Source organism: Plasmodium malariae, assembly GCF_900090045.1.
Source record: "Plasmodium malariae genome assembly, chromosome: 12".
NCBI classification, from domain to species: domain Eukaryota; phylum Apicomplexa; class Aconoidasida; order Haemosporida; family Plasmodiidae; genus Plasmodium; species Plasmodium malariae.
The window spans coordinates 985,896-1,011,142 of NC_041786.1; the positions used below are offsets into that span (position 1 = coordinate 985,896).

A 25,247-nucleotide genomic window follows, 5' to 3' on the forward strand; every position below is an offset into this window, starting at 1 on the left:
CGAAATTGTAAATCGTTTGTGCAATTTTAAGCAGATTAGTGGCTACTCTGCGGTTTAATCATTTTATTAATTTTATTCAATTTTTTCATTTTATTCATTTTTTCATTTTATTCATTTTTTCATTTTATTCATTTTTTCATTTTATTCATTTTTTCATTTTTTCAATTTTTTCAATTTTTTCAATTTTTTCAATTTTTGCATTTTTTCAATATATATATTTTTTTTTTTTTCTGTTCAAACTGTGAAAAAAACATATCTGCAAAACAGTTACAAAGAAAAAACAAACTCTTTAAAAGGCAACAAAAAAAAAGGAAAAAATGAAACAAATCGGAAAAATTAAAACAATAAATATGCATAACATGGAGGGGTGCATAAACACACAAACAGACATACGTGCCCGTATGCACATACACAACATATGTATAACTTATACACAACATGTATACACACATATGCATATACATTGATGTGCATTCATATATATATCTACACACTATTGCGCCCCCCTCTTCCCACCTCACTCAAAACTAAGTGTGATAGTGAACATTTACCTGAACGTCAGGTAAAACAATCTCTGCTCTGGTAACATTATCTGTTGCAAAAATGTGCAAAACGAATGTTTTCATGTCCTGTTGGTCTTTAAATAATTCATGTAAAATATCATATAAATAATTTTGTTTACAATAAGATGAAGAAACAGTTTGGAAATTCGAATAAATAATTTTATCCTTCACACCTATTGTCTGAATGGTAACATTAAATAGTTGTTCAACAGATCTTACAAACTCGTCTAAAGTTATATCTTTTTTATTTTCTTCTGTATTGTTAATACTAAAAAAGAGGAGCACGTTACTTTTTATTTCTTCTATGTTTTTTTGTAGATTTTTAACAGTCATTGTGATATATGCTAAATCGTTTTGTACAGTTGTACATGCTTCTTTACCAATCCCTTGTCCTCCTTCTATTAATTGGATCTTTTTCTTAACATAACACATATTTGCTTGTACATAATTCAAAAACGCTTTATCAGATGTAACATTGGATATATATTTATTATATATTTCATTGTCCATAAAGGTAAAAATTAAATCGATTTCTTTTATTATCTTATCAATATGTTCTCTGGTAATCTTGTTTTTACTACTATATGCATATTTTTCCTTTTCATTTATGAAGTCCTTATTTGTTGTGTCTACTCCTGTTGGTTTGTCAATACGTAGCACTTTCTCTAAGTTATTCAATTTTTTATTAACTTGATCCAAGTATTTTTTTATGTTTTTCTTCTCCTCTTTTGAAAGAACGCTTATCTGATTGGTAAAAATATAAGAAGGAAAACCGCAAACTCCCAACGTGCAATTTTGATTATTTTGATTATTATTATTAATTTTATTTTTACGAAATATATCGATATAGATATAATTCCACAATGTAAATTTAACATTTTTTAATAAAGGTATTGAAGCATTTTCATAGGATGTGGTATACAACCTGTTCAATTCACATTTCGTTAAAAAGTTATCTCCTAAATTAATATATTGGTTACTAAGTAAAGAAGATATCCTTGCCAATTTGTCATATTCGATGTTAAAAAAGTAAAATAAAGTCTTGTTGCCTTTTTGTACATATATTATGTTTTTATATACACGTATATTCAAGTTTTTGAATTTCTCCACACGCACTGTTTCATTAGGGTGGTTTGAAAAGAGTTTTTTCAAACAGAATTTTATTTCTGCCATTTTTTCCATCTCACTTGCCATTTTTCTTGTTTTCTCGATATTTCTCTTATTGCTACAGACGGGTCTGTTCGATGGATCCTCCTCCCCTTTACATTCACTTAATTTTAAAAAATATGCTACTTTGTAAAATTCGAACATTGCCAGGGAAGCAATCATTGACACAACGGTTACAATGGACGGAATAATATTATTGCAAATTTTAAAAAAGTCCAAAATGTTTAGCTTGGAAAAGTTGTAATTCTCACTCCTTACATTTGTAATGCTAAAAATAAAATTAATATCATCCTTGTTGTCTTCCAGATTACAAATGAGCGGAGTAAAAAAGGGAAATTGCTCCTTTTGTTTTATTTTTTTTTCATCAACATATTTTGCCTTCCCATTCCTCTTCTGAACATATATCAATGACATAATAAAAAGAGGATTATTAAACAAATCATATAACTCCTTTTCAATAATGGCATAAAATTTTAAATTCGTATTTTTTTTTATAACTGATAAAAAGTAAAATAATTTTTTCAAATTTATAACTAGGCCATTTTTTTCCACTAAATTTGTTAAGGCAATCTGAAGGTCCACGCTGTTACTGCCATTTTTTTTATCTCCCCAATTTTTGTAATAAAATATATGATCTATCATGTCCGGTTTAATTTTCATTAAATTTTTTAAGACCTTTTTAAAAGTGTTAATTGCACATTTGTAGAACAATAAATGGTCTTTATTCTGTTTATTATAATATATAGGTTGAGGTAAACTTTGTGTATTTCCATCATAATATTTCAGTATATCCTCTTTATTATTACTTAAAAGGTTAATAATATTATTTACAAAAATGGAATTCCATAATTTATGAACATTTTCTTCAAAATTTAAATTAAAAAAAATTTTAGTTAAATTAAAGAAATGCACTAAATTGCTTATATTATCATAATTGCATAAATGTCCAAAATAATATACTGGATCGTTTAAAAAACAATTCATTTTTAAAACGTTATCAAAAAAAAAATTATTATATACACTTTTGCTAAATTCGATGATATGTTTATGATTTTTTGGAAACGACGTGATCGTGCAAGAGTTACTCTTTTCCTCATTCCCTTCTTTATCATAAGAATTACTTGAGTACGTTTCGCTTGAAAATGGCATAATAATCTGACTACTTCCCTTTAGTCCTTCTATACCTGTCTCAATGAATGGAAGAGAGTTTATTAAACAAAATTCATCGCAAATAACTCGACTCTTCAAATTATCAAGACATAATATGCACAAAACTGTTTTTTTTTTTTTCCCTTTTTCAAAAGGGGTAAATAATGTAGCTGCACCGTTCATGTTTTTTCTTTCAACGTCCTGAACTTTGCTTTTCTCCTCTTCAACATAAAACTGCTTTAACAGCAAGTCCCTGTTACTCAATACCGACTCATCCACCTTCATCTTCAAAAATAAACAATTTATATCCTCGTTAATTCTTTTAATATTATCTGCAGCTACTTGGCATTTTAACTTTCCTATATCTTTTGTTGTAAATAAAAACTGCCTAGTCAAATTTGACTCTTCAATGAGATCATAATCAACTATTTGAATAATACCTCCTCTTTTAATCTTCCTATGTTCTATTTCACCTTTTAATGAACTGTCTTCCTCTTTTTTTGTTTCAACCCTTTGTTCATTGTTTTGTTCATGTCCTGCTTTACTTACGCTATATATTTTTCTCTTTCTTATAGATGAAGAAACTCCTATTAAGGAGAGCAATTTCAAAAATTCACAACCTAGAGCACCTGACCCGATCAGCAAAATATTTAAATTGTTCAGGAAATTTTGAAAATTGTTACCAAAAAAATTTAACTGATTCATATACCTTCCATCATACGTTTTGGATATTTTTGAGAAAGGGAATAAATCTCTCTTATCAAAATAAAATGTTTGATAAATGGGCTTAAATTTATGAGTTATCCCTTTTAATATTTGTTGAGTTACTAAAGAGCCAAAAAAAGAAGAAAATGGAGCAAGTTCAATGTGTACAGCGGACAAAAATTGATTAATTATCTGAACATTCATATTTTTTTTTTTTTTTTTACATAAAATTTTAAACTTTTTAACAATTTCATCTGTTGGAAAAATTTTCTCATCCTCATTTTTACTTTTCCATATTTCGTCATAACATAAAAAACATACTTCTTCATCGGACAATTCGTTCGTGTTCCCACTCATTGAAAGGAAATCTAAAACGTATGATAATATTTTCCCCCTACTTAATTTTTTTTTTAATTTTTTTAAATATTCCTCCAAACAAGTATAATTCAACTTTGTCTGTTCATGCATTTTTTCAACACTCACCTGATTTAATTTATTTTTTTTAATCATGTCTCTCAAATTTTGTATATATATTTCTGCTAATTTCTTCCTCAATTTTGTAACAAAATGAATGTAATAAGGGAAGAATATTTTTTCTAAATATTTCAAAATTTTCTTACATAATGCATAACTTGCAAAATGCCAAAAATTTACTCCTATAACAGATACTGTAATGGTATTATTCCCCCTACATACATTTTTGACTTCACATTCGATATTCATCATTTTATTCGCATTTTTTATACACAATTTAATCCTATCCTTGTCATTTATCTGTATATCGTTGTAGTATGGCAAGTAATGCAAAATTAAATTATCCTCTTGAAATGCTATATTGCTTATTTTATACTGCTCACTATTCATTACATTCGTAAAGGTAAAATGACCAAAGTCGACAAAAACTCGACCAAACAGTCCAACCGTGTTAACACATATAAACTTTTTTTTTTCTTGTCTGCACAGATTATTTATGTTTATATTAAATAGTTCCCTCTGATTTACAGATACAATTATGTCATAATCAGTTATACTATTAAATATATTAGTTGTAATAGCTTTTATTTTACAATTATCGTTTAAATTTTGCATATTTTGAACACAGGAAATACTTCTTTTTTCCTTATTTATTAGTTTTTTATCACAAAAAAAGAGATTGTCCACGTCGTTGTTGGTTAAAATATGATTGTCATATATACCAATTTCTTTAACTCCACACAAAATTAAATTTTTACATATTTCGCTGCTTGTTCCATTTAAACCGATAATTAATATTTTGCTTTTTTTAATTTCTTTTTCCTCTTTATATCCATGTGTGTACATTTGTCTGCTATACTTTTTCTCGTCCTCCAAAATGTTTACATTTATTTCATCACTTCGATTTTTCCATTCATTGCTGGTGCTCCTTTCACCCTCACGATTTTTTTCACCAAGGAAATTATTTTCATCATATGGATTTTCTTCCCAATCATAATTCTCTTCCCTATCGCTATTTTCTTCATTTCCGCAGTCCTCACATAATTGTTCCTTTTTATATATTTGTTCATTTCCCTCCTTTTTAAAATCTTTTTTTTTTTCTGAGCGTTCGAAAGGACTTCCATACACTTGAACGTCATTATCGGCCGAATATTTCTCTTTACTCTTATCCCTACTTTTGTCTACGCTTCTTTTTTCATTAGCGCTATTTAAAATATTCTCATGGCATTTCATCTGATTCTTATCAAAACCAGGGGTTAAAAGATTGTTTTTCCTCGTTACACAGCCAACGATATTTTCATTTTTTTTCCTTTGCTTTTCCTCAATTAAATATTTGTGTAATGAGAAATAATTTTTTACCTTTTTTGGATTTTTTATCTTTTCTGGAATTTTTACCTTTTTTGTATTTTTTATCTTTTCTGGAATTTTTACATTTTCTGTATTTTTTATCTTTTCTGGAATTTTTACATTTTCTGTATTTTTTATCTTTATTCTTTTTTTTCTCCTTACATTTATATTGTATAAATTATAAAGAATGCATATATTTTTTTTTCCTTGTGTTCTGTCCAAATGCTCCCCTTGAAAACGCCATTTTGAAAAATAATTGTTGGTTATTGGTACGGAATAGTCCTTTACGCCCTTCCCTATATTGCTATTTAATGAACGTGAGACCAACTGATTTTTTTTACTTAATAAATAAATAAAAATTAAAATATAAAAATATGTACACAAAAAATTCATAGTTTTTATGTCTTGCAATTATGTCACAAATGGGACGAAGTATAATCAAATGAAATAAAACGGGGTTCAGTAAAACGGGGTTCAGTAAAACGGGATGCAGTAAAGCGGGATGCAGTATAACCAGATGAAATATGTCCAAATGAAGCACGGAAAAATGAATTATAACAAGATGAAGCAAAAAAATAAAAAAATAAAAAATATAAAAATGTACAACTTTCTAGTATTATACTAAAAATAAAGTTATCAATTTTCGCTTTGCGCCCAATCATTTTTTTCGACTTAATCAGAAATTTATTTTGATGAACATTTTTTTGTTTGTAAAAATATTCTACACCTGTACGGAAATTACCGATGGAATTTTTGTGTTTGTTAATACGAATATTCTCAAACGTGTTTTCCGCGTAAATACAAACACACATATGTCTGTATGCACATACATACGTACATATGTATATATACATATGCGCACTTAACGTAGCGATTATTCTTTTTAATAGTTTTCTTTTGCATTTGTTTGACAACCACCTATAACTGTGTTCTCCTGTAATTTATGCGTCAACTGGTACTCTGATGGTGCGATAAATTAAAAAATTATGTTACTATTTTTTTTTTTTTTACTCGTTAACATTTCATTTTTTTCAATTCAATGAAAGGAAATTTGTTACACGCACTTACCCGTTCATTAGTTTATTCATTCATCCGTTTATTCATTCATCCGTTTATTCGTTCATCCGTTTATTCGTTCATCCGTTTATTCGTTCATCCGTTTATTCGTTCATCCGTTTATTCGTTCATCCGTTTATTCGTTCATCCGTTTATTCGTTCATCCGTTTATTCGTTCATCCGTTTATTCGTTCATCCGTTTATTCGTTCATCCGTTTATTCGTTCATCCGTTTATTCATTTATCCGTTTATTCATTTATCTATTTATTCATTTATCTGTTTATTCATTTTTTTTTGTTGTTTGTTTTTCCTCCATTTATGTTCAGGTAAGTCATATACGGTTGAACAAGATGGGATAAAAATAAATGCTTCTACAAATAACGTAATTTATTTTATCCGTTTCTTCAAATAATTGTTGGAACCATTTTTTGCTTATGATATCTACTCTAATCAAATTTTTCTTGAACATGTTTTGATTTAAAATTTTCGTATTTTCGATACCATAATTTTAGTTGTTCTCTTTATTGTAATTTCTTTTTTTTTTTTTTTTTTGTTGTTATCTTTATATTATCATTTTCCCTCTGCCTCTTTTTTTATATTTTGAAACATGGCTTTTGTTTGGCACATATACATCATACATACATGCTACATGTACGTATATATATATATATACATATGTGTGTACACCCTAATAAATAAGTTTTTTCATGATATATAATTCTTTTTTTACTGTATATCTTCCTTCTTTTTTTTTTTTTCTTTTTTTTTTTTTTTTTTTTATAATTGTTTTTTTCTAGTTATATATAATATATTACTTATGGGATCATTGTAACTCTGCAAAAATAATTGTAAAATGTGTTACCTTGTTATGTTAAGCTTTTTTCTTTCGAGAAAATAATTTTAATTATTTTTATTTTTTATGGAACATTTTGCTTCTTCATTTCAATGTTTGTTTGTTTGTTTTTTTTGGAAGATATACGTGCACAGTGCTCTTCTTCTCTCTTTAATTTTGCTTACAATTAAAAGAGATAACTGTGCATGCATATATATAAGTCAAGGAATGGAAACTATCGCTTCTTATATGTACATCCATGTAAGTATATATTTGGAGTGGTAAATGAGAAAGAAGTCTCTATGAACGATTTTTTCACTAAGAAGAAATTGTAAATATATGCAATTTTTATTCTTCTCTGTGGCTTTACATTTATTATTTCAATGATGGAATTATTTAGCTATCTACAAAAAAAAAAAAAAAAAAAAAAGAAAAAAAAAAAAAAGCTAAACATGAGGAGACAATTTTTTTTTTTTTTTTTTTTATCCCATATTTTACAACATGTACTTTGTTAATTGTAAAACTGAGCAGTTATATTCGTTTTTATTCTTTAATTTTGTCCCTTTATTTTTTTGGTTTATTCTTTTACTTTTTAATTTTTTTCCCTTAAGTGATAGACATAAAGAGAAAAGCAATAAGATGAAATGAAGCCAATAAAATTGGGAAAACCAAATATAACATCATTAAAAAATTTTATAAAACCAATGTTTTTTGTTGTGTGCCTATTTTTTTTTTTTTTTTTTCAGTTTATTAATATTTAAGCCAATTTATGATTCTTTGTTTTTTGTAAGTATTAATCGCGAGAATTGTAATTTTGTTGTGCTATATTTTGTTCTTTCGTCTCGTGCTGATTCATCATTTTATAACACTGCTCTACGTTATGCTTTACTTGACTTCTCTTTTTTTTTTCTTTCTTTTTTTTTTCTATACGGGTTGCATTTGTATACTGCCCCATTAAGATCAAATCTTTTTTTTACCATTTTCCCGTTTATAACTTCTTTAATTACTTTAAATTTTTTCATAAAAGAAAAGCATTTTTCTCTTAATTTTTTAAAATATTTCACATTCTTTTTATGTTACCGACAATTAGCTATATTATGTATATATGCTCACCTGTAGAGCTTGTACATATAGATATATATATATGTATATATATATATATGTATATGTATATGGCTGTGTGTGTGTTCATTTAAACCGTATATATATTTTTTTTTTTAGATTTTATAATATTTTTGAACATATATTTTTTGCATACCATTCAACTTTTTGCGCAATTATGTGGATTAAGCGTGTAAATTGTCGAAATTTGAACGTACATAAATATATGCATATGTACATGTATATTTCCCCATTTTTTGCCCCATGCCCCCCCTTGCCAAATGAGTTCTCCTCTAGGCGATGTTTGCTCGTACTGCTGTGAAGGCATAGACGGGGTTCCCCATAGGCATGAGTTGTGGAAATCTTATAATATGTGCACTTATTGTATGAACAACTTAAAATCATGTTTTTCTTGTGAAAAAAAAATTAAAAAAAATATGAATTCATCCTTTCCCTCTTTTTGCTGTGGATGGAAAGTTAACAATTTGTGTGAGGAGTGTAGACAGTTATCTCTAATTTGCTGCGATAAAAATTTAACAGCAATTATGGCCGAAATATTATATTATTTAGACCATTACATGCGTATACAAATATCACACAAGTTTATTATTCTTCAGAATATTTATACATTTAATAAAATAAATTATGATGATATGAATCATAGCTGCACATTTGAATATGACCATATTAAATATATGAATAAGGAGAAGAATAATTATGCTTTTATTTTTGAAAATGTTGAGATAGGTAACATGGGTAATAGAAATAATAATCAATCATTTATTTCCCATGAATATTCCAAAAAGTCAGTTTACCTGAACAGTAGATATTTTTCTGACATATATAAGGAAAATAATACTACTCAATCGGAATACAATACAGAACGGAAAAGACAAGGAGGAATAAAAACTTTAATGAATGAATTAAAATTTTTAAAGAAGAGAAAAAAGAATAAAATGGGAAACTCATTTTTTATGGAAGAAGAAATTAAGTCTACAGAAGTAAATAAGGCAAAGATACATTTTTTGTCCCCCTTAAGATACATAAATAGGAACGAAATAAAAATTAAAAGTAAAAGTAAAGATAGTAGTAGTGATGTGATTTCACCCAATCATTTAAGGAGTGAACAGTTGGAAGATGAAGCTAACATTGAAAATGCTATTATAGAAGAGAGACCCTCCTCAATGGATAAAAAAAAAGGGATATTTAACGAGAGTTTAGAAATAAGACAAAAAGAAAGTGAAGAAGTAACGGAATTAATAAACAGTGCAAGGAACAGAGAGTACACAGTAAAACCTCTATTTTCGAGATGCTCAAGTTTATATAACTATGCAACAAGGTCCCTTTTGGAATATATTAAAAGGTTAAAAGAGAAACAAGTTGAAAAAAAAAAATATATATATTATAATAATGTAATTTATTCGTATAAAAAGGGGAAAAAACGGAAAGAAAAACAAAAAAAAGATACTCAAAATTGGGAAGAGAAGAAAATTGACCAAATTATGGATAAGTATAATTTAAATATTGTATTATATTTTATGAACAGACATAATGAAAGTGAAATATACAATAGGTTATTAAACAATCAGTTAAAATATAAAGATCTGTTATATTTTAAAAATATATTTAATAATAATTCAAATGAAAAAACAGCAGCTACTTGTGCTACTTGTAACTGTGTGATTATTTCCAAAAAAAAATTGATCCAGTTACATGAACAAAATAAAAAATTCAGAAATTATAAATATAAAAATCTAAATTTAAATGTAAACTTAAATACAAATTTAAAAATTTTTTTTCATTATGATAATGAACATATAAAACTGATTGATCATTTATCTTTAACTAATTCAATCCCCAAAATTTCTTTTTTCTTTTATATGTGCCATGAATTAATGCATACATACATATGGCTTTCCAAAATTAAAAAATCCAAACGTTTTTGTCATATTTATTCCTTGGTCAGAATATTATATGACCATTCTTTTCCGGAAGAAAAAAAATATAGGCACCAAAATTATCATCAAAATTATCATCAAAATTATCATCAAAATTTGTCTTTTTATTTATCACCCGAGTTGGAAGAAGCTATATGTATCCACGTTTCAATTGAATTTATTCAACATATAAAGAAAAATATTCTGAACAATAATACTTACGAAACTGAGCTTATAGACTATTACGTTCGAACATATGAATGTAGCAAATCCCCAATATATGGCACTAATTACAGATTATTTAAAAAAATTATTCGTAATTATAAAATTATTGAAGTAATGCAAATTATCAATGATGTATATTGCACAAAATTTTACCCAGTGATAACCCTCAGTTTATTGCAAGCCGTTATTTCGTTAATTGACCTTAATTAATAATTTCTTTTTTATCTTTTGCCTTTGGTGCATAGAGGCAGAATATTCATTTTTTTTTTTTTTTTTTTTTCATGCGCATGCGGATGGATTTACCTACCAACACGCACCCATCCTTATATGCATATATGACTGCACCTTTGTATTCTTTTTAATGTGTCTTTTTTTTCTTTTTTTTTTTTTTTTTTTTTTTTACGTACGTGTTTGTATTTCATTTTTTATTTTTCGTTTTTCATTCTTCATTTTTCATTTTTCATTTTTCACTTTTCATTTTTCATTTTTCACTTTTCATTTTTCGCGCCTTCACTGTTTTGTCCTAGCAACGCTTTAAGCAACTGTCAGTTGTAAGTCCCAAAAATATACGCTCGTGATACGCGTATATTTATGCTTAACTTAGCAAAGTAGCGCAAATATTTTAAAATGAACAAAACCTACTTTAAAAGAGTATATATATTTTTTTAAACTAAATAATATCATACGTTTATACATAACAACAAAAAAACTATTTAAAATGAAAATGTATTACAATGCCATTTCATTCGTAACATTGGTAAAGGTGTTAAGTGGAGGGAGGAAATAATATGCAGGCCACAATGGAGGATACCATGTATGCTAAAATGGAAAGAAATATTAATACAAAAATGAAAAGAAATGTTAATACAAAAATGAAAAGAAATGTTAATACAAAAATGAAAAGAAATGTTAATACAAAAATGAAAAGAAATGTTAATACAAAAATGAAAAGAAATGTTAATACAAAAATGAAAAGAAATGTTAATACAAAAAATTATGTAAAAATGAACAAAATGAATACCAAAATAAAAACAAACGTGCATACTAAAATAAAAATATGAAGCCCATGTAACTGGAAATTCGCTTCTTTAATTCAAAGTGTTGAAATGGAAGCGTACATTAACATTTAGGGGCAGTTGAAAAGTTGTTATTACTGCGTTTATGCCATGATCATTATCTTTTTTTTCTTTAAAAAACAGCACACACGTTTGTCTAGTTTGCGAAATTATCATAATTTTTTTTTTTTTTTTTTTTTTTTTTTTGTGGCTAGTATTTTGCCATAATATATCTTGCTTTTACAAAAGTATACTTTTCATTATTATAAGTAAATTCACAACTCTCGTTCGAAAATGGAGAAAATTTTATATAATCATTCACACGTATATCTAATGGTACTTTATTATTATTTGCATCATAAATTCCATTTCCAAGTGCTACAACTAATCCATCACATGATTTTTCATTATTTTTGGTTTCTGGCATAATTATTAATGAGTCAGATGATACACTTGTATTTATTAGTTTTATTAACACACGGTCATAATAAGGAGTAATGTTGTGTGGACTTACTTCAGCAGAAGCATCAATTATTTTTGCTAAAACTTCTTCATTCGATATTAACAAGCATTCTTTATCGTTGTATTTTACCTACAGCGCGAAAAATGTACACAAAGAAATGAAGCGTAGAACGTGGCAACGAAAAAATAAATGCTTCATCTAATTTATGAAAAGATATACGCACTTCAACATTCTTAGTTGTTGGTCTTACCTTATTTCCATCACTTGGGTTAAAAATTACAACATCGCCAACTTGAACATCTATTGGTACCCTTTCACTAAAATTTAAAAAATAATGGGTATATATATGTAAATAAATAAATCAATAAATAAATAAAATAATAAAAAAAAAAAAAAAAGGTAAAAAAAAAAAAAAAAAAAAAAAAAAAAAAAAAAAACAAGAGTTAAAAAAAAGTAATAAAAATAAAAACGACAAATGTGTTCATAAATTTATGAACGCGTTAATACTAATTTTTTTTATTTTCATATTTCTACAAATTTACTTCAATTTTTGTATTTTTTTTTTCTTTCATTATTTTTCTTTTTATTTGCAGTTTTAAGAAAAAGACGAAAAAGAAAAAAAAAAAAAAAAAAAAAGCTTATTTTCGCGCATTATGCTAAATTTTCTATTTTTAAAATTTCCTTTACTTTTAAAAAATCAGCCTTTTTGCGCCTATAATTTTTATTTTTGCTCTTATTAAAATATGTACCAAACATTTCATTTGTTACATTTTAAAATGCACACTATGTGTACGGACAGAACAAGTGCATATATGTAAAAAAGAAAAAAATGCACTATCCTCAAAATGTATGGGTATATATTTTCTGTATATTTTAAACGTATTCCTTTTATTACTATTTTTTTTTCTTTTCTTTAACACTATATTTTTACCCATTTTTTGTATTAACGACTCCTGTTCCAACACCCAACACTTTTCCTACATACTGGTTCTTTTTTAGCTACAAAATAAAAAAAAAAAAAATGAAAAAGAAAAGTAATATAAATGTAATGTCATTACAACATCAGATAGAAAAGGGCATAGTAATAATATATATATATAAATTACACTATCTCCAATGAAAACCCCTGCTTCAGTTGTATCATATGCATCGTCCTTCTGGATCAGAACAAATTCATTTATGGGGGTTAGAGGACCTCTAATTATTTTATTTTCAAGTTTGTATTCTTGCGAAAAATTAAAATTAAATTAAATATGTGATAGTGAAGGTGATAAGAAAAAATAGAGAGCACACATGCTTAACATGAACATGTACGTGGACTTTCATCATAGATAGCGATAACAATCTTACTATATATATATATATATACATACATACATACATACATACATACATACATACATACATACATACATACATACATACATACATACATACATACATACATACATACATACATACATACATACATACATACATACATACATACATACATACATATACGTGTGTAACCTTTTATGAAAATATTCATGCAAAAAAAATAAAATAAAATAAATACGAAAAAACACCTGTTGCCCTCAACCTCTGTGAAGAACTTCTCTGCAGTTGCTTCGGGTTAGTACTCACAAAATTCTACAAAAAGAAAAACCAAGGAGTGATATACATATTTCGCTTTCGTTTACTAGATGCATCAAATGATATTATAATATCAAGAACAGCTAACCACGTAGAACACATTTGTTATAAAAATTTTCACAAAATGCATTGTTCGTTATTCTACACTTTTGCTGTATATTTCCGCATCAATTTTGCTTTATCTTTTCCGTCATCCTTTGCTTTATCTTTTGCTTTATCCTTTACTTTCTTTTTTCTTTTTTTTTTTCTTTTTTTGTTTCTATAAGCTTACTAAATTATGGGTTATAGTATTCCTTTTTGCTAAAGCATAACTTAAAGTTATGGCCATAAAACACACTACTGCAATTAATTTCATCTTGAAACAACAGAGAAAAAATTGTTTACGTGCGATATAAATATATGTATATATTATGCATACAACGTGAAAAAAATAATATGATATTATTTTTATTTATGATAAGAGCGTTAAGAACAATGCTCGCAAAATTTACGTATAATATGTAGCTGTAATTGCCTCAAACGCTGAAGGGTATATTTTTAAAGGTTATATATTTAACAGCTTACAACGAAAAAGGGTACTTACACAAATTCAAGCGAATATGTATACATGTAAGCGCATATATATATATATATATATATATATATATATATATATATATATATATATATATATGTATTGTTTATATATGCACGTACATATATTTATAAACTTTCGTGTTCACAAGAAACGCACGCATAGAAAATGCGCGAGTGGCGTGAAACGTTTTACGCGTTACTTACATAGAAGAGTAGGATCTCCTTTATATGCACATCCAACTTCCATGAATATTCATATTTAGCGCTTTAAAAAAATAAAATAAAATAAATATAAAATAAAAATAAAATAAAATAAAAATAAAAATAAAAATAAATAAATAAAAAGCTTGTATCATAAAAGAAGCGCTCTGAAAAGTGCAATTCTTTTTGTTACTTCTCTAAATCGCGTTATTTTTAAATTATCGTAAAATACCATAACATAAATTAACGTATATTATGGTAAATTATTTTATATATTAAAATATTTAAATATAAGAATAAAGAATTGCCAACTTTTAAAAACAAATTGTCAATGTATGACTTGTTCAGAAAAATATGCTTACATAATTTATTCTCTACAAAAATTATGATCAAAGAGGAAATAATATTAATACATATATATATATGTACATATATATGTATATATTCTTTTTTTATTTTTTTTTTTTGAGCCATTTTGTAATTGCACAAGCTTTCTATGTGTTTGAATTTGATCGTGAAATTGTGTATATTTTTGTTTACGTACTTAACCTCAACACATGTATATACAATAACGTATACATTTAACACGTATTTAAATGTGTTTCCTGAACAATTATTTATACAGGCATCCATTACACATGTAGATAAAATTACAAAGAACATTGAAATACAAGGTACAGTGTCGTATAAGCAGACGTATATTTGGATATATTCATCTGCACATGCACACACGTAAATATATACATATGTATATATTTATGTATGTATATATGTATGAACAGGGGTACCCGTTAAACATACCTTTTTTTTTTTTTTTTTTTTCTGGTAAAATAAAAGAATTCATTGTTGCTATGTAAAAGCACCTCAGTGGAAAAAAGGAGCAGACTTGTTTAATACATTCAAATAGGAGTTTTAAAATTTTAGCAATATTCTACATACAATTTTTACAAAAAATAAAGAAAAGGAAAGAAAGTAATTATCGTAAAATTAAGAAAGTAAAAAATTAATTTTTCAAAATTATAAAAGTTATTAATCTTTTTAAAATTAAAGAAGAAATTAATCATTTTAAAATTATATAAAAAATTAATTTTTGTAAAATTAAACAAAAAGTGTACCTTAGTTTATAGTACACCATTAACATTTACCCTAGGCAGTTCATAATTTTTTTTTGTTAATTAAAAGAGGACTCGAAGTGATCTTTTTTTTTAATCTTTGGACACATTTGCACACATACGCTTGTGGGTCTTTATATGCGACTATACGATTACATATATTTCTAGTGTGTACCCGTATACGTGCGTATTTATGTATACCTGTGTATAGGCTTGTTAGTATACTCGTATGCATACCTGTGTACATTTCTGCATGTGATATTTACACGGTACGCGAAAAAGAAACAAGACATAAGGCCCAATTAAAACTTTGCTACAGGACAATATATTATATTCTTTTATTAAACACTTACAAGAACATACCGTCCGATTTATATTCATTTAAAAAAAAAAAAAAAAAAAAGATATACATTAATTCAAGTCTTTCCCTTTTTTATGTTTCTAAGAAAAATTAATCATAAGAAATTAAAAGTAGATAAAATAGTAGCACGAAGTGGAAACATACTTTCAGCAAAAAAGAGGCTCACCAGGAATATATCCCAAGTTAGAAGTATTACTCACGTTAGAAACATTTGCTACATCAGTGTTATTTCACACAGAGAAGAAAAAGGGTTTCGTGGCAAAAAGAAAAGAGGACAGGGAAGTATAGCACCTGTACTAGTTATTGCACCAATTGGGACAATTGCACGGATTGCAACTACTGTACCGATTGGTAATATTGCACCCATTGCAACTGCATTGTTTGCGGCACCTGTGGCAGCTTTTCTTAACCCGGAAAAGAGGGATCAGAGGGACAGCATGACGGCCCTAACGTTCGAATGCGTATCGGAAAGCCCGAATATTGTGGAAGAAGAGGAGAAGATATTAAAATATTGGAAAGAAATAGATGCTTTCAACTTATCAAATAAGTTATCACAGAATAAGAAGCCATATATCTTTTATGATGGTCCTCCATTTGCTACAGGACTACCACACTATGGTCATTTACTAGCAGGTATAATAAAAGATTGTGTGACAAGATACAATTATCAGTGTAACTATTATGTTGAAAGAAGATTTGGATGGGACTGCCATGGGTTACCTATTGAATATGAAATAGAAAAAGAAAATAATATAAATAAAAAAGAGGATATCATAAAAATGGGTATAGATGTATATAATGAAAAATGTCGAAATATAGTTTTAAAATATTCAAATGAATGGATAAAAACTGTAGAAAGAATAGGAAGATGGATTGATTTTAAAAATGATTATAAAACTATGGATACTACTTTTATGGAAAGTGTTTGGTGGGTTTTTAGTGAATTATATAAAAGAGGCTTTATATATAAATCTTTTAAAGTTATGCCATATTCTTGTAAATGTAATACACCCATATCTAATTTTGAGTTAAATCTTAATTATAAAGATACACCGGACCCTAGCGTAATTATTGGCTTCATTTTGTCGTCATCTTTTCCTCATGTTGAAGAAGATTATTCTAAAGATGAAGATAAGCAGGAGCTGCTTCAAAAGTATGCCATTTTTTACGATCCCTATTTTAATGCCCATGCCAGAGGTGGCAGCACTGCACCAGGTGCTGCCACTGCCGCTGATACCGCATTCAATACAAATAATTGCAGTGAGAAGAGGGAACCATCTGCTGGAACACACGTTAACAACGTGGATAATGTACCAAGTTTTAGTGGTGAAGGCCTTCCAAACGAGGTCCTTGCATGGACTACCACCCCATGGACTCTTCCGTCGAACTTGGCTCTGTGTGTAAATGAAAATTTCACCTACCTGAGAATACAAAATAGAGAGTGTAAGCGTATTATGATTGTAGGTGAGTGCAGGTTAGACTGGATTATAAAAGAGCTCAAGATAAATCCAGAAAATATATGCATATTAAACAGATTTAAAGGGAAGTATTTAAAAAATTTAAAATATAAACCATTATTCAATGAATTCTATGAAAGGTATAATTTTAAAGAAAGAGCTTACAAGATTTTAGCAGACGACTTTGTTACAGATGATGTAGGTACTGGTATAGTACACTGTGCTCCGTCATATGGTGAAGACGATTTTCGTATATGTAAAGATAACGAAATAATTGATCCTGAGAAGTCCATTTTAGTAGATCCCTTAGATGAAAATGGGTTCTTTACAGAAGAGATAGAATTAGTAAAGAATATGTATTTAAAAGATGCAGATAATATTATTAAAAAATATTTGAAAGAACAAAATAGACTTTTGAGTAATAACACCATTGTGCATTCATATCCATTCTGCTGGAGAAGTGATACTCCATTAATTTATAGAGCTATTCCTGCATGGTTTGTTAGGGTTAGCAGTGTATCGAAAAATTTATTAAAAAATAATGATGTGACTTACTGGATACCTGCACATGTTAAGGAAAAAAAATTCCACAATTGGATTAAGGATGCAAAAGATTGGTGTATTAGTAGGAACAGGTATTGGGGTACACCATTACCATTGTGGTGTGACGAAAAGATGGAAACGATTATATGTATTGGAAGTATAAAGCAATTAGAAGAGTTATCTGGAGTAAAAAACATTACTGATTTACATAGACATCATATAGATAAGATTGAAATTGATAATCCAAAAGGAAAGCATTTACCAAAACTGAAGAGAATAGCAGAAGTATTTGACTGTTGGTTTGAAAGTGGTTCTATGCCCTTTGCAAAAGTTCACTATCCATTTAGTACAAAAAAAGAAAGTCTAGAAAAAATTTTTCCAGCTGATTTTATTGCAGAAGGATTAGATCAAACGAGGGGATGGTTCTATACTCTTTTGGTTGTAAGCACTCTATTATTTGATAAAGCTCCTTACAAAAATTTAATATGTAACGGTCTTGTTCTAGCATCAGATGGGAAAAAAATGAGTAAAAGATTAAAAAATTATCCTGATCCCGTTTATATTCTTAATAAATATGGAGCGGACAGCTTGAGACTGTACTTAATAAACTCAGTAGCAGTGCGTGCTGAAAATTTAAAATTCCAGGAAAAGGGCGTTAATGAAATTGTCAAAAGTTTTATCCTTCCCTTCTACCATAGCTTTCGTTTCTTTGCGCAGGAGGTTACCAGATTTGAAAGTAGGGCAAATGGTAGCACCAGTGGAACAGATGACGGTATCGGTACTATGTGCTGCACCAAATTTGTGTTCTCTGAACAGTGCATATACCAGAATGACAATATCATGGACCAATGGATCTTTTCTTGCATACAGAATTTAATAAGGTGTGTGCACGAGGAGATGAGGGCATATAAGTTGTATAATGTTCTTCCAAAGCTTTTACATTTTATTGAAAATTTGACTAATTGGTATATACGATTGAATAGAGACAGAATGAGGGGAAGTTTAGGACAAAAGAATTGTTTGCAAGCATTGAACACAACATACAAAACGCTCTATTTATTCACTATCATCATGGCTCCTTTTACTCCCTTCATTTCGGAATACATATATCAGCAGCTTAGAAATGTCCATGGGGGGAAGCACCAACAGGAATTAGATCAGACGAAGCAGGTGCAATCGAATCACACGCAGGATGCCAAAGGAAGAAGCACTCCTTCGCTAGTGAATAACACATGCAGAGATGTCCATTGCAATGAAGTAAGTGGTTTTGATAACAAAAAAGATGTGTCCAATATTTCGTGTACAGAAGAAATGGACAGGAGTAAGAGTGTCCATTTTATGATGCTGCCAAAAGTAGATGAACACTACACAATAAATTATGAAATTATTGAGCTAATTGAAAATATGAAGAACGTTATAATAATGGGTAGGATACTAAGAGAAAAGAGAAAAACAGCAAATAAGAAACCTCTAAAGTTATTAACAATAGTGCATAAGGATTCTAAATTTTTTAATAATTTTGATAAAATTACTCATTATATAAAAGAAGAATTAAACGTTCTAAATGTTGACTATTCCAATGATGTAAGCTGCCTTACCTTTACAGCAGTTCCTAATTTTAAGAAATTAGGTACTAAACTAGGTGCGAACTTAAAAAGTATACAAAATAAAATAAAAGATATGACTGTAGAAGAAATTAAAAAATATGAACAAGAAAGAAAAATACTAATTGATCAGGTTTTATTACAAGATGATGATATACTCATTCAAATGAAACATAATCTTCAAGATATAAATATAGAAGCTATGAGTAATGACTCTATCACTATCTTAATGGACTTTACAGCAGATGCACAATTGGAAGATATGGCTAATGCTAGAGAAATATGTAATCATATACAAAAAATAAGAAAAAATTTATCTTTAATTCAAAACTCACCCATTCAAATGCATATCTTTATATCAGATGAAGAATTTAAAAAAAGTATGATAAAGGAAATAGAATATATTAAGAAATGCCTTAGACGTAATTTAAATCTTTTTAGTACCATGGAGGATGTTGAACATGTCAAAAATAAATTCCATGAGGAACATATAAAAGTAAATCATAAGGATGTAACTGTTGTATTTACCAAGGAGTAGCAGCCACAGAGGACTGCGCCAGGGTAAGGGACTAAATCGGTACAGAGAAATCGTAGCGACAAATGCCCAGATGAGTGTTTCGTAGGCGTTCCTACCACCCTTGTTTACCATCATTTCTTACCACCCTTGTTTACCATCATTTCTTACCACCCTTGTTTACCATCATTTCTTACCACCCTTGTTTACCATCATTTCTTACCACCCTTGTCTACCATCAATACTTACCACCCTTGTCTACCATCAATACTTACCACCCTTGTCTACCATCAATACTTACCACCCTTGTCTACCATCAATACTTACCACCCTTTCTTGTTCGTACCAAGCTTTTCTCGTACATGCGGATTCAAACAGAGTAGTGCAGTGCACAAGGAGGGGGAAAACGGATATGAACGAACTCATTGCATAATTGCTACTGTCAGTGGTGGATGAGTATATATATGGCCAGATACACTTGTGTATGGGCTAGATGCATGTGTTTATGCCTTCCTTCTCATCAGTGCAAATAGCAAAATAGATGCACGTGCAATTCGGTTGGCGACTATTTGATTTGAGAAATAATGGAAAAAAAAAAAAAGTACAGAATGCAGATCATAAAATAAATCATGTAGACAAATGAAGTAACAATATGCAAAAAATAATGTGTACAAATTACCATATTGCACTTTATTTTTATTAGAAAAAATTATTCAAACGTGGAGTACGAATGAATATGCATTTTCTTACAGTTTTAGTTACATATACGAATTTGCTTGCCACCTCTTGTCTATATAGTTGGAATATCTTTAACGCCGCGTGCACAAAAATGTGTATAAATGCATTGGTGTATTGCACATATGTGCTTATGTATACATAATGCTCTGTATATATATATATATATATATATATATATATATATTTGTACGAACACGCCCAACTCTCTTTAATTTTTCACAAGAAATTAAGAACATCAGTCTTATTTTTTGTATAAAACTTATAATGCAAATTGAGTTTCTTCTTTTTCTTTTTCGTTTACTTTTACTTTTACATTTTTTCTCGTCCTCTCTCTTTTTTTTTTTTTTTCCGTTTTACGATTAAAAATACATGAGGACAAAAAAAAAAAAAAGGAGAAGAATAAAAAGCATTAGACGCATTAGAAGCGCAAGAAGCTGAAGAATCTGAAGAAGCATATATGCAGCTTAGGAACCTTGCCAAGCTGGAAGTGATCATATGGAGGAACACGATAAACACGCAAAACGCCATGAAGATAAAACGAATGAACACATAAACAAATCAACGAACATGTTTATTCATTTATAATGCCATTGGAAATTTCAAACCATACAAATTTTTTTTTTTTTACAAAAATAATCATATATAACAGCAGTGATTTTACAGACGCAGTATTACGCACAATACATGAAAAGGCGAAATGATGCAAATAAAAGGATAAAATAATAAAAAATAATATAAATTAAATAATATGATAAAATTGAAATAAAAATACACATGACTAAGCAGAATATATATATATATATATATATATATATACATATAATAGGTGAAATGTATAAAATATAATATAAAGGATCCACGCAAGCCCCTAACACGTTAGAGTTACCTGGACGTGTAATCTCAGACACTGTTTCCTCTTCCTCGCATTTCTTGTAACAAAAAAAAAAAAAAGAAACTGATTTAAAATTCAGACATACGTAAGCAACATATGTATGCACATATACATACACACGTACATACATATATATGTATATATATTTATATGTCCTTCTTCCAAGTGAACATTTCCTAATGGGTAATAAATATAATTCGATTATAATTCTCTATTCTCCTGAAACCAAGTTCATAAGTCGGTTTGGTCATTTTCTTACTTTCTTCCTTGACATAAGTAAGAGGTGCTTGTTCTGTTGTCTTCTTTAAGAGGGATATGCCTCTTTCTTGTTTTCTTCTCTTCTTTCCGCTATAACCACGACAACCCACTGCCAACCACCGCTATATCATCGTTTGTATGATCGAAGACTTGTACATGAAATTTTCGTCAATGTTGGCATCCTCAATATTATTAAGTTTGAACACCTTTTCAATGATACTTAGTTCAATAGCAGTAGTGTCCATGCCACAGAAAGCGGACCAATCATTAGCAACTAAGCCGGACCCAATGAGATCGCTTCCTCTATTGATTGTACCAGTTATTAAAGGTATTTGTAGGAGTTCTGATAATTCTTCTATTTCTTGTGATGACGTCATAGCATGTAATAATCCACCATTATTAGTAAAATACGAATATGTACCTACTAATAAATTTCCAGCAATAGAAGTTCTAAACACTTCAATATCTAGAACATCCTGTATTATTTCTTCTGTTTCTCTATCTATATCTGTATGTATTAAACCGACATAATCATTAGCAGTAATACAATTACCTAAAGCAGATAAACGTTCTTCTATACGTTTTATTTTTACATTTTCTGGTAAAGCATTCCTTAAATGTAACAATTCTTGATCAGTACATATACTTGACACAAGCAATCCTTTTCTATTACCAACACATACTCTACCTATAACCTTGGTACCTCCTATTGTTGTATATATCAAAGGAATGTGTTGTGATAACTCAGACTCAAATACACTTGAAAAATTTTCCGATCCTCCTAGAGCTATTAATGCATATGCATTTGTTAACCTCGAAAAGACTCCGACTTCGTTCGAGTTCTCAAACTGCACTCGGACTGCCATCTTGCACAAATCATTCGGGTGTGCTGATGCGTATGTGCTGATGCGTATGTGCTGATGCGTATGTGCTAATGCGTATGTGCTAATGCGTATGTGCTAATGCGTATGTGCTAATGCGTATGTGCTAATGCGTATGTGCTGATGCGTATGTGCTGATGCATATGCACATACATACACACATACACATATGTATATGTATACCTTCACTTATTACGCACAATATATGTTATTATGTGTCCACTGCTAAAAGCGTATGGTGACAAATTGAAGTTTTGATAGAGTTCTGTCTAAGCCTATTACGCGCTCGTTTGTAGTAAATGTGCAATGTTTATTATGTACGTGCTTATGTATATATTTATATATCTGTGGAGGTACTTACAGGCGTACGCAACCTTATTATGTACATAACTTACCCCTCTGCTTTATACTATTTTGTTGTATTATTACTTTATTATACTACTTTGTTATATTATTTTGTTATACTATTTTGTTATATTATTTTGTTATATTACTTTATTATACTACTTTGTTATACTATTTTGTTATATTATTTTGTTATATTATTTTGTTATACTATTTTGTTATTTCATTTCATTTTATTTTTTTTAAGGCTTTTGAAAACAGTAACGCTGACTAGGTGGGTCTGCATCGCAAGTCATCCTTTCCGCTTCACAAAAAGAAGAATTTTATTGTCGTTAAGAGAAAAAGCACACACAAAAAAATGGTTTACTCTTCCAAATTAGGCTACTACATCTGTTATATGTACGTGTAACATACACTTAAGCACATTTACGTACAATATATACCTTATATATATAGTAACGTATGTATTACATGCGTATAAAACAAGTATGTATTATACGTCAAAAAAAAAAAAAAAAAAAAAAAAAAAATATGATGATTTTCAAATTCTTTATTTTTTCCAGCACTTATAAATCGTAATTGCTATTTTATATTATAATCTTTTTTGAATGTAGCAATTTTTATTTTATTTTTTGTTTTTTTGTACTACAATAATGATGCTACTTAAACGTATAATGACATTTTGCTTATATATATATATATATATTATTATACTCTTATAACTTCTGTTTTAATTAATTTTTTTTTTTTTTTCTTTTTCAATGAAAACTTTTTAGCGCATTTTTTCTCACTGGCATGTTACTACTATGCGCTCAATTTTACATCTGCATTAATGCCGTTTCTGTGCTTATGCATACATAGATGGATAAATAATAAAGGTCTGCATAAATAGATGTACAAAATAAGTAGAATTATCATATATATACCTATGTACGCACATATTTGTATACATATATATATATATATACCTACTTACAAATACGTGCATTGCATACATACACGAATACATTTCATTTTGGAGTAAAACGTAAATGATGCGCTTTGCTGTTCGTCGGTATACCATTTGGCGGTGAAAAAAAAAAATAATAAAAATAATAAAAAAATAAAAAAAAAATAAAAAAAAATAAAAAAAATAAATTATAATAAAATAAAAAGTTTTACTGTATAGTTTTACTTTATAAATACAAATACGTACATATTATTATATACGTATATTTTGTGCGTATGTTTATTCCCCTTAATTGGGCGAAGATTTGCTTCTAAAAATGCTACAGTTAAAAAAAATAAATAAATAAAATGCCACGATCAGTTCAATGCAATTTTGTTAGTACAACTCAGCAAAGTTTGGTACAACTCAGCAAAGTTTGGTACAACTCAGCAAAGTTTGGTACAACTCAGCAAAATTTGGTACAACTCAGCAAAGTTTGGTACAAATTAGCAAAATTTAATATTTTTTTTTTATGGCTCGTTTTTCTTATTTTTTTCATTGCAATATAAATACGTGTAAAAATATACAAAAAGATATAGCACTTATTTTATACATATACAAGTATATATAATACGTTTGCGTACATACTTATATACATATATACGAATATATTCTTATGTATGCAAAATTTTTGCTTATTTTTGCCCTATATATTTTTTAACCCAACCTACTTCGTCTTTATTCTTTGCACAACTTTTTTCCTTTTAAATTTTTAACTATACATTTATTGTTAAAAGGGGCACGCACATATCTGTTTTTATGCAAATTCGTATAAGAGAGTAGTAACAGCAAACTAGTTAGCACGTACGTACATAAAAACTTATCAACGCCTTTATGCGTTTATACATGTATACGTTTATGCACGTTTACATTTATGCATGTTTACGTTTATTCATGTTTACGTTTATGCATGTTTACATTTATGCATGTTTACATTTATGCATGTTTACATTTATGCATGTTTACGTTTATGCATGTTTACGTTTATACGCGTAATGCATGTGCATACCTGTTTAATACAGAAATAAAGTATACAAACATTGAAGTACCAATTTGGCGGCAAAAAAT

The 25,247-nt window shown here is 28.3% G+C and overlaps 5 protein-coding genes across 5 annotated transcripts; 2 read left to right on the forward strand and 3 right to left on the reverse strand.

Moving 5' to 3' along the window:
• Positions 1-527: 527 nt before the first annotated feature.
• Positions 528-5,798, reverse strand: UBA1 (ubiquitin-activating enzyme, putative; the record flags this gene model as incomplete). Its single annotated transcript, XM_029006517.1, has 1 exon — positions 528-5,798. The coding sequence occupies one exon, from the start codon at positions 5,796-5,798 to the stop codon at positions 528-530; it is 5,271 nt and encodes a 1,756-aa protein (XP_028862998.1).
• Positions 5,799-8,675: 2,877 nt separating this feature from the next.
• PmUG01_12031500 (conserved Plasmodium protein, unknown function) lies at positions 8,676-10,766 on the forward strand (the record flags this gene model as incomplete). Its single annotated transcript, XM_029006518.1, has 1 exon — positions 8,676-10,766. The coding sequence occupies one exon, from the start codon at positions 8,676-8,678 to the stop codon at positions 10,764-10,766; it is 2,091 nt and encodes a 696-aa protein (XP_028862999.1).
• Positions 10,767-11,822: 1,056 nt separating this feature from the next.
• On the reverse strand, positions 11,823-14,064 carry CPN20 (20 kDa chaperonin, putative; the record flags this gene model as incomplete). Its single annotated transcript, XM_029006519.1, has 6 exons — positions 11,823-12,203; positions 12,325-12,385; positions 13,006-13,073; positions 13,181-13,299; positions 13,643-13,706; positions 13,981-14,064. 6 exons carry the CDS (start codon positions 14,062-14,064, stop codon positions 11,823-11,825), a joined length of 777 nt encoding a protein of 258 aa, XP_028863000.1.
• Positions 14,065-16,033: 1,969 nt separating this feature from the next.
• Positions 16,034-20,101, forward strand: PmUG01_12031700 (isoleucine--tRNA ligase, putative; the record flags this gene model as incomplete). Its single annotated transcript, XM_029006520.1, has 1 exon — positions 16,034-20,101. The coding sequence occupies one exon, from the start codon at positions 16,034-16,036 to the stop codon at positions 20,099-20,101; it is 4,068 nt and encodes a 1,355-aa protein (XP_028863001.1).
• A 1,986-nt stretch (positions 20,102-22,087) lies between these two features.
• Positions 22,088-22,831, reverse strand: PmUG01_12031800 (eukaryotic translation initiation factor 6, putative; the record flags this gene model as incomplete). Its single annotated transcript, XM_029006521.1, has 1 exon — positions 22,088-22,831. One exon carries the CDS (start codon positions 22,829-22,831, stop codon positions 22,088-22,090), a length of 744 nt encoding a protein of 247 aa, XP_028863002.1.
• Positions 22,832-25,247: the final 2,416 nt, after the last annotated feature.